This window comes from Corvus brachyrhynchos, unplaced genomic scaffold (assembly GCF_000691975.1).
Source record: "Corvus brachyrhynchos isolate BGI_N302 unplaced genomic scaffold, ASM69197v1 scaffold85, whole genome shotgun sequence".
Taxonomy (NCBI): domain Eukaryota; kingdom Metazoa; phylum Chordata; class Aves; order Passeriformes; family Corvidae; genus Corvus; species Corvus brachyrhynchos.
In genome coordinates, this window is record NW_008238634.1 from 23,546 (window position 1) to 33,048 (window position 9,503).

At 58.4% G+C, this 9,503-nt stretch overlaps 2 protein-coding genes across 2 annotated transcripts in view; one reads left to right on the top strand and one right to left on the bottom strand.

Moving 5' to 3' along the window:
- PRADC1 (protease associated domain containing 1) overlaps positions 1-2,954 on the top strand; it is a 3,984-nt gene extending 1,030 nt beyond the window's left edge. The window contains exons 2-5 of the mRNA XM_008636080.1: positions 830-967; positions 1,271-1,380; positions 2,017-2,184; positions 2,430-2,954. Coding sequence (XP_008634302.1) covers positions 830-967; positions 1,271-1,380; positions 2,017-2,184; positions 2,430-2,550 — 537 coding nt within the window. The 3' untranslated portion in view covers positions 2,551-2,954. The remainder of the gene's footprint in view (positions 1-829; positions 968-1,270; positions 1,381-2,016; positions 2,185-2,429) is intronic.
- A 303-nt stretch (positions 2,955-3,257) lies between these two features.
- SMYD5 (SMYD family member 5) overlaps positions 3,258-9,503 on the bottom strand; it is a 7,213-nt gene continuing 967 nt past the window's right edge. Inside the window, exons 2-13 of the mRNA XM_008636081.2 lie at positions 9,286-9,394; positions 8,658-8,797; positions 8,337-8,458; positions 7,642-7,711; positions 7,379-7,483; positions 6,874-6,936; positions 6,656-6,726; positions 6,120-6,226; positions 5,831-5,887; positions 5,464-5,558; positions 5,158-5,228; positions 3,258-4,659 (exon numbers count right to left, since the gene is read on the bottom strand). Coding sequence (XP_008634303.1) covers positions 4,521-4,659; positions 5,158-5,228; positions 5,464-5,558; positions 5,831-5,887; positions 6,120-6,226; positions 6,656-6,726; positions 6,874-6,936; positions 7,379-7,483; positions 7,642-7,711; positions 8,337-8,458; positions 8,658-8,797; positions 9,286-9,394 — 1,149 coding nt within the window. The 3' untranslated portion in view covers positions 3,258-4,520. The remainder of the gene's footprint in view (positions 4,660-5,157; positions 5,229-5,463; positions 5,559-5,830; positions 5,888-6,119; positions 6,227-6,655; positions 6,727-6,873; positions 6,937-7,378; positions 7,484-7,641; positions 7,712-8,336; positions 8,459-8,657; positions 8,798-9,285; positions 9,395-9,503) is intronic.

Genomic DNA, 9,503 nt, shown 5'->3' on the forward strand with positions numbered 1-9,503 from the left:
CACCCCCAGCATCCCGGGCCGGCCGCCTCCCCGCTTGGCGTACCGCGATCCCGGGATATTTTCCCTCCCGGCACCCCGGCCCCATTGCGGTTCCCCTCCTGTGTCTCTATCCCGGTGTATTTCCCCTCCCGGCACCGCGTCGCTGTTGCGATTCACCTCCTGTACCTATATCGGAGTACGGGGGCATTCCCCTCGGAGCGCCCCCACCTAATTGCGTTTCTCCTCCTACATCCCGATCCGGGTGTCTTTCCCCTCCTGCATCCCAATCCGGATGCATTTCCTTTCCTGCATCCCAACATGGGTGCATTTCCCCTTCTGCATCGCAGTGCTGGTGCAATTCCCTCGGTGCACCTCGACCTAGTTGCATTTCCCCATCCAGCGCCTCAATCCAGCAGCATTTCCACTTGCTGCACTCTGACCCCCCTCTATTTCCCCTCTGGGCCCTGTGATCCAGGTACCTTTCCCGTCTCTGCACCCCAGCTCCATCACATTTCCTGCTGCATCCTAATCCAAGTGCATTTCCCCTTGGTGCATTGTGATCCGGGAGCATTTCTCCTCTGTGGGTGCCTATCACCCCTATCCCCTCCATGGTCCCACAGCATTTTCCCCTTCCCCTTGTGCACCCCAATCCCGGTGCTTTTCCCACCCCCATCCCCTCTCAGCCCCTGAGAACTGCTGCATCTGCCCTTGGAACACCCCAAAACTTTTGGGGCATTTTGGGTCCTGGGCCCAGCCAGGAGTTGGCATTGCTGAAGGGCGTGTTCCCTCCCCCATGGTTCAGGAGTGATAACTGAGAATTTTCCCCTTTTTTCAGGGATTTTGCCTTTAGTTTCCCTTGCCTCTCAGCTCTGTCCTTTCACCCCCAGGTTTACGCATCCATGAGTATTTGTACTTCCAAGTGCTGAGCCCCGGAGACATCCGCTACATCTTCACTGCCACCCCAGCCAAGGATTTCGGTGGCGTGTTTGTAAGTATTAAAAACTGAATTTGTCACCTTGGGCCCCTCCATCCCAATACTGCTCCTTGATGGGGCTCAGTGATCTGGAGTTTTGATAAAAATGGAGCTCATTGCTCTTCCATGAGCATCCTTGGCCTCAGCAGGATTCCAGAGGCAGGGATTGGCCCCAGGGCTGGCTCCAAGCGTCCCTGGACCTGGGAGCCCAAAATCTCCCCAAAACCAGCCCCCTCAGGGATGAGCAGGGCATGGGGCTGGGGAGGGGAGGGGAAGCAGCTCCAGTCCCCCCGGCTCACCCTGCCTGTCTCCTCGGAGAACACAAGGTACGACCAGATCCACCTGGTCCCAGCGGATCCTCCGGAAGCCTGTGGAGAGCTGAACAATGGGGTCTTCATCCAGGACCAGATCGCCTTGGTGGAGAGGGGGTAGGTCTGGCGTCATGGGAGCTGCTGGGGGGACCCTCAGGCAGGAGGGGAGCCCTGGCCACATCTCCCCATCACCTCCAGATTATTCCTGTGGCTTTCCCCATGTGGGTAAACAAAGAAAATGTGAGGGGGTTCCTACCCTGGAGCATTTCATCTTGTATCTTTTAGCCTGTGGTAAGGTCGAAGAAACCCTGTCTGGGTTCAGATTGAAAAAGAGTAGGTTTAGATTGGACAGTGGGAAAGAACTCTTCCCTGTGAGAGTGGTGAGGCCCTGGCACAGGTTGACCAAAGAAATTCTGGATGCGCCATATCTGTGGAGGTGTCCAAGGCCAGGTTGGATGGGGCTTGGAACAACCTGGGATGGTGGAAAGTGTCCCTGCCCATGGCAGGGGCTGGAACTGGATGAGCTTTAAGGTCTCTTCCAACCCAAACCCTTCCACGATTTTATATTTTTTTAGGAGCGTGGGTAGCTTGTGCCTAAAATACAGACTCAGAGGAGCAGGGTTTGGAAGAGGTGTGGAATCAGGGAGACAATCCCTCGTTTGGGTTTCTCCAGGCAAGCTCTGGCACGTGCAGACTCTGGTGCTATGTGTGGCCACCACAGGTTGGTCACTGTGTGGTCACCGTGTGCCACAGGGGCTGCTCCTTCCTGTCCAAGACCCGAGTGATCCAGGAGCACGGCGGGCGGGCCGTGATCATCGCTGACAACGCCTACGACAACGACAGCTTCTACATTGAGATGATCCAGGACAGCTCCCGGCGCACGGCCGACATCCCCGCGCTCTTCCTGCTGGGCAGGGATGGGTACGTGCCTGGGCTGCCTTCCCAGGGGTGGGACAGCTCACAGGAATGGCCGGGTGCCAGCCTTGTGCCCTCACAACAGGGAGGTCCCAGTGATCAGCGTGGCCCTGCCGGGCTTTGGGAGCCACATTTTGCAGGGATTCAGTCCTGGTGAATTGGCAGAGTTTGAGCTGTGGTTTGTGCTCAGGTGTGGCTGCACTCCCAGCCCTGGCAGCTTGGGAACACTTGTCACCCCTTCCTCCCTCCAGGTACATGATCAGGCGCTCCCTGGAGCAGCACGGGCTCCCCTGGGCCGTCATCTCCATTCCTGTCAACGTCACCAGCATTCCCACCTACGAGATGATGCAGCCCCCCTGGACCTTCTGGTAGCAGCAAGAGGCTGTGGCAGATTGAGGACTTCTGGTGGATCCCAGGATCTCACCCTAAGGACCAGGTTTGAGGAAAGGATCCCAACGTGCTCCAGAGATCCCGCTGGATTCGGCGACAGGGAGATCTTTCTGCTGGGACCAGTGTGTGGCCAAGGGCAAACACCAGTGCCAGGGGGGAGCCTTGAGCCTGGCACTGCACCATGACTGTGTGGGAGGGAGGTGAAGGCCCAGAGCAGGCCAGCACTTCCCAGGAAACATTTGACCTTGTGCTGCTGATTTGGAGGGATGCAGGACTGGCAGGGATGGGGGGGAGAGCGACACAGGCTTGATCTGTATCAGCAGGGCTCACCTGTTGTCTGTATATTTTTGTCTGAGCTAATGAAGTCTGAGTAAGTTTTAGAGAAAGGGAAGTTTCTCTTTTATTTCCAGCAGTCAGTGGATGAAGGGATAAATCTCAAACTTTTTCCTAGTAAAATTTCCCAAGTGCCTCCTGCAGCTGGGGCAGGGCTCAGTCAGAGCCTCGTGAGACAGCACAGCCTCCAGCAGCTGTCCCCAAGGGTGAGCTGGTCACAAATCCAGAGCCCACACTTCCATAGGTGTCTGTTCCCTCGTCCCCAGACCTGTGTCCCCCTGGGACCAGTCCCGGGGTCACAGCCCTCTCTGCCCTCAGCACCCTCCAGTTTACCAGTACAAAGCACAGGGCCCCAGTTGTCACCAGTCTCAGTTTATTGCGAACACTGAAGGGGACGTGGCCCCGGGACGGCTGGGGACAAGCAGTGGGAGGCAGGGCTGGCAGTGATAGCAGTGTCACAGGTGTGCCACCCTCGGTCCCACAATCCAGCTGCCATGGACAGGGCAGCAGGAAAACAGCTCCCCAGAATCCACAGAGGAAGGAAATAACCCCGGGTGCATCCCTGACCTGCTGCCTGTCGCTGGGAGCCGTGCTGGCCCTCCAGCCACACGGTCTGCAGGCAGGGACACCGCAGCGTGGTGTGGCCTTGAGGGTGGCAGCGTGGGATGGATGACAAGGGACGTCCAGCGGGACCACTCGGTGCTGGCACATCTCCATGTGGGACCACTGGGCACAGGGAAGCACCCAGCACATGAAGCATCCCTGGGCATGGCTGCTCCCACACGGGCACATCCTCGTCCCACAGCCGGCTGGAGGGAGGGACAACTCCCTCTCTGCAAAACCCAGAATGTCTTTTGGGTTTTGGATGACACCACAGCCCATGTCAGCTCCAGGCCATTCTTCATCCCCAAATGGGCCGGGCCTGCAGTCGCTGCTTGGGGCTCTGTGTCGTGGAAGGAGGCTGAATTGGGAAGGAGGTGCCTGCAGGGTCAGCTCCGCTCTCCCTGCTGGACTTGAGCTCTGAGCCACCCTCTAAGGGTCCCCTGCAAGATCCCCCTGCCCCTCCGTGCTGGCCAAGGCATGGGATGGAGGATATATAAGGGCCCCAGCTCCAGTGTGTGTAGATAGTGCTAATATAGACATTAAATAGTACCCCTTGTGCACAGACACACAGACACACACCCACACGTTCCCCTGGTCCCTGCAGGGTGGGAAGGACAAGCTCCTCTGCATCCACGGCCGGCACAGACACGGCAGAGTGGCCAACAGGTGACCAGCAAGGTGTCCAGGGGCTGGCTGGATCCCACTGTCCTCCAGCCTCCACTGCAAGCACCAGCCAGCCCTGCCAGGAACTGGGATGTGGTGGAGGGCCACCAGCTCACAGCTTGTCCTCACAGGGACGGGGGACAGCCTGACACACACACACACAGACAACACGGACAGGCGGGAGCAGGGCCTGCCTCCGGCTCCCGGCTGCCCCACTCCGGCACCTCCGGCACGCGGCGCCCACCCGACCCCACAACACAACCCTGTTCTAGAATTAAAGCTGCTGCCTCTTGGAGGAACCCCCAGGCCCTTCCCTTCCTGTCCCTTCCCTCTCCTCTTGCCCGGGGCCAGGGTCACACATCTGTCATCTCATCCTCCAGCTCGGCATCGTCCGTCTCTCCTTCGCCCTCCTCCTCTTCATCCGACGTCACGTCAGCATCGTCGGCTTGCGCGAGGCACTTGGGACACGAGCAGGTAAACAAGTAGTTCTCCCTGGAAGGTGGCCAGGCAGGAGGAGACAGAGGGATGGTGTTGAGACAGGTACGATCCCACACTGCTGCTGGGCAGGGGGTTGGGAAGAGAACAGCCAGGAAGGGGCTGAATGTGTCAAACCCAGAGGAGTTCGGGGTTCCATCCTGCTGGCTCAGGACAAGGGTGATGGACATGGGGACAGTGACCACCAGCAGGAACCTCTACCCTTGAGGGGCAGAGAACCCTTGAGGCTTACACCACTCTGCAGCTCACTCCTGCAGAGAGGGGGGGATCCCAAATCCTTGGTCCCCAAGGCTACAACACTTTACAAGGAGCTTGAAGCACCACAAGCACCACGTGCTGCACACACCCCTCGTCACAAGCCCACTGAAGGTCACAGCTGGTGCACAGCCACACCCCAAGGCACACACAGCCCGGGGTGGGGGTGCTGCCCTGATGGACTGTTTGGGGTGTAAAGGGGTGTGAGCTCCCCCTCAGGTACCTTCGGGCAGCCCCTACCTGAGTATCTTGTTGCGGCTGTGTCTGCTCCGCTCCCTCTGACAGCAGTCTAAGTAACTGATGCAGATTTCCTGCGAGCAAACAGAAATGGGCTGGGCTCAGAACCACTCCCCAAAGCAGCAGGATTTGTCCCAGTCCCTCTCAGAGGCAGGCAGAAACACGGGGTCTGGCAGCCCCTACATAGGATGGGGATTGAATTAAGGACAACACTGGACACAGGAGGTATTGGAGCTGGGGTCCATGGAGGACAGAGGGGACACAGGGGAGATGCCACAGTGTGATGTCACCCAGGCCCTGCTGTCTCACCTCTCCTGCTTCGATGTCCTCCAGAGCAGTGAGATGCAGGAGGAAGTTGTTTTCTGGGAAGGATGTCTCGGCATTGGGGATGCAGCTGTGGTTACCTACGGGCAATACAATCTCTTTGCTAAATGCCTAAGTGGCTCCTGGAACCCACATCACATCTGAGTGCATCCAAGGCAGGACTGGCCATTCCACAGCTGGGCAAGGTGCCAGGGGACACAGGGAGCAGCACCCATCACATGCAGCCCATCTCATCCCACAGATGGCAAGCACAAACCCCTTTCTCCAGGGGTTGTCAGGAAGACAGCCAGCCTAGCACGGGACATTTCCCCCCCTCACTACTGGTTTTCCTCCCAGTCCTTGTGTTACTTACAGCAGCTCTGCAGCACGTAGAGCCCTGATCCCTCGCAGTTGAGGAACTCTCCCGACTCTGCAGCACAGAGAGAGGGGTTAGAGCTTTGCATAGTCCATTCCAGCTCTTCCACACACGAGCACAAAGGGATGTCCATCAGCACGGAACACCCACAGCCAGCACTGCTTTGGGACTGGGTGCTGGAGGGTGACTTCCCAAGAGCCTTTCCCTCCCACTGGGAGGGGATGGAGGACAAAGATTCACATCCCAAGGCTCCGTGTCCTGTCCCTGCACTCCCACAGAGCCTCACCCTTCTCGATGTCCTTGTAGAGCTGGTCAATGAAGGCGTCCAGCTCCTCCCGCTGCAGCATGGGCAGATCCAGCGCGTCGCATGCATGCACCCACTGGCTCAGGGAGCTGTTGGGAAACGGGCACTGTCACAGTCCCACAGTGCTGTCGGGAGCAGTGGGACACTGTTACAGTCCCACAGTGGTGTCAGAAGCAGCAGGACCCATCACAGTCCCATCATGCTGTGAGGGAGCAGCAGGACCCATCACAGTCCCACCGTGCTGTCAGGGAGCAGCAGGACCCATCACAGTCCCACCGTGCTGTCAGGGAGCAGTGGGACATTGTTACAGTCCCACAGTGCTGTCAGCACACAGCTGGACCTCCCAGAGAGGATCCAAGGTGGGTCTGAGCAGCCAAGGTCTGGCAGAGGGGTGTGAAACGGTGGGACACAGCCAGGATGAAGTTTTTAAGTCTCTCTCCTTTCCGCTCTCTTAAACCCAGCCACTTACACTCCACATCTCCACTGCCCTGCAAGGAGCGCCCACAAAGCCCCATTACCTGGTTCCTATGCCTTGGCCATTGGTCCCGACGAGGGCAAAGAGGGATCGAAAGCCTTCTGGAGTGAACCACTGCCCAAGGGAGAGCAGAAAGGAACTGAGTCCAGGCCAGCCTGCAGGAGCACCTCGCTCTGCAATGCCTCAAATGCCACAGGGAACTTTGGGGGAAGCAAGCCCTGGCCAATGCTCTTGGGCTATTTGGGAGGCAGATGCACTCACCCTGCTGAGATATTCGTCATAGAGGGCTTCGGTGAAGAGCAAGCGCAGCAGCTCCAGCTGGCCCTGGCAGGACGTGGCAGCACAGTCAGGGTGGGAGGTGCTGTGGGCGTCAGCCCCGGGCTGAGGCTGAGCCCAGCACAGGCCAGAGGCTCCGGAAGGACTCAGGCTCCTCGGCCTGCCCTGCACGGCTGGAGGCTGCTGCCCTCATAGCCGTGAAATCCACCCATTTTAGCAGCAAAAGCCACCTACTCAGCAGCTAAATATCACGCTGTCCCAGCCCACTGCAGGAACATCTCCCCCACAGGAAGGAGCAGCACATCCCATGGGAGCACCACAAGGCCAAAACCCTCTAAGCAGCCCACCTCCCCACTGGCAGGGCCCTCCCTCTAAGCCTGGAATTCCCAGTGTTTCCCATCCCCGCTGCAATGAGGCTTCTGCACCTGTGGGCTCACAGACACAGGCAGGAGAAGGAAGGCTCAAGGATTCAAGAGCTGCTGGGTCTTACCTTAAATTTGTCCCCCAGCAGCTTGTGCACAATCTCCTCTTCTTCATTCGCTGTCTTGCTGCAGAACTGGGAGAAGGCCTTGATCCACCACTCCTTGTCTTTAGCCTGACAAAAGAATCAAGCAGAGGCATTGCACCAACACCACTTTCCTCCACAGCCCAGAGAGAGGGAGATTTGTCAGAATAAATGCTGAGAAAGCCAGGCCAAGGAAACAGAGCCTTGGGAATAACTTCCACAACAGGTAACGAAACCACCCACTGTACCTGTTTGATGGTGGCAACCATCCTGGCCATCAGCATGATGCTGGAAGTCTCCGGGGGATAATGCATGTTTCTGTGGGATTAGGATGGAGAAGAGATGAGCAGGTCAGGGCTGGCATGGGAATGAAAAGCTGGAGGGAGGCAGAGGCAGCTGCCATACGTGTGGCCAGGCCTGCACTGATCCATCACACCAAAGTGGTCAGTGCAGCACCGCTGTGCGGGGATCCAGTGGAGAGGAACCTGCAGCCACCTTCCTGCTCCAGCCATACAAACAATCCCCTTCCATGCTGGTAACTCAGCTGGGGCTTGGGACAAGGCTTGGGTCAGGGATGTTGCTTATCTCCTCTGAGGCCATTTTTTTTGAAAGCAGGGACAGAAATTTAATGGGCCCATGAGACGCTACAAGGAGGATCTCCCAGAGGGTGGAGATCTGCAGGAGCACCATGAAACGGCAGGAGTGAGGGATGTGCAGCTCAGTGCTTTGTAGCTCTTGACTGGGAGAAAAACAAGGAGTGCTCAGCTGCGTGTCCAAACCCTTGGGCTGCCAACACCCCATCACCCAACCAGGAGGAAGAGCCTGGCAGTATCCCACGGCCATCCCCACCCTCCAGCCCCCTTTTGCAGGGATGCAAAGCAAGGAGCCAGCCCAGGAGAGCCACCTCCCCTGGCCGTGGAGCAGCAGGCAGGTCAGGCCCTACCTCCACGCCTCCTGCAGCTTGTTGAGGGGGTGCGTGGGGTCGTCCCGCGATGGGCCGAGGCAGAGGACCTGGTGGTACTGCTCCAGAGCTGCCTGCCTGCATTCTGCACTGCAGTACGTCACCTAGAGCAAGGGACAGCACCGGCATTGGCTGTGGCAGCAGGAAAAGGGGCTCCTAGAGCCAGCTGTGCCCCCTCCCTGACCCGCAGAGCCCTGGTTCTTTAGCCCATAGCATGGAAAGGCAGACAGCACAAGAGCCTGGCTGGATGGAAAGGAGTCAACGATCCCAAGAAGACCATGGTGGCTCCAGGCAGTCCCGTACCTGGCAGCGGGGACACTGCTGGTGCAGGTCTTTCCGGATGCTGCACTGCTCCGGGTGAGGCAGCACCAGGGAGCTCTTCCCCAGCAGGCGCTGGGCGTTCTCCTCCGCCGTCTCCAGGGCCCGCAGGCAGTGATCACAGGCTGTGGGGAGACAGGAAGGAAGGATGGGTGGGTGGGTGGATGGACGGATGGATGGATGGATGGACAGACACATGCCACAGGAAAGCCTTTGGAAAGGAAAGAGGCCAGAACTCAGGGCAAGACAACAAGACTGGTACCAACATCAGAGAGGAACGAGGGGGTGGGGCTTGAAGGTGTCCCTGCCCACGGCAGGGGTGGAATATGATCTTTAAGGTCCCTTCCAACCCAACCCAACCCATTCCAAGATTCCGTGATGGCACCTGGCACATTCTTCCAGAGCTGGTGGAAGTCACCATCCCTCAGACAACACCTGAACTTGTCAACAGTTTCGTGCAAAAATAGAAAAGGCAGCAGGGCCACCTTTACAGAGGTACTAAGACAAACCCGAACCCTTCCCTTGGTACAGGGCAGCTCCTCTGGGGCCCCGCGGTCACCTCACCAGGACAGGTGACAGGGATGGGGACGTGCCACCAGCGCCAGCCGCTCACCTCGGTAGTTGTACAGGGCGTTCCAGAGGAACTGGGATGACACCACCGGCCTCTCCACGAACACTGTTTCCCCTTTGCGGATGTTTTTGGTGGCGAACAAGCCCTTCCCCTGTCGAGGGACAACCGCGGGTCAGGGACGCGCCCGAAGCCGAGTCATACCCGGAGGCTGAGGGAACCGCTCCATCCCGAGGGGACCCTGTGGGCTTGCACTCCCTCTG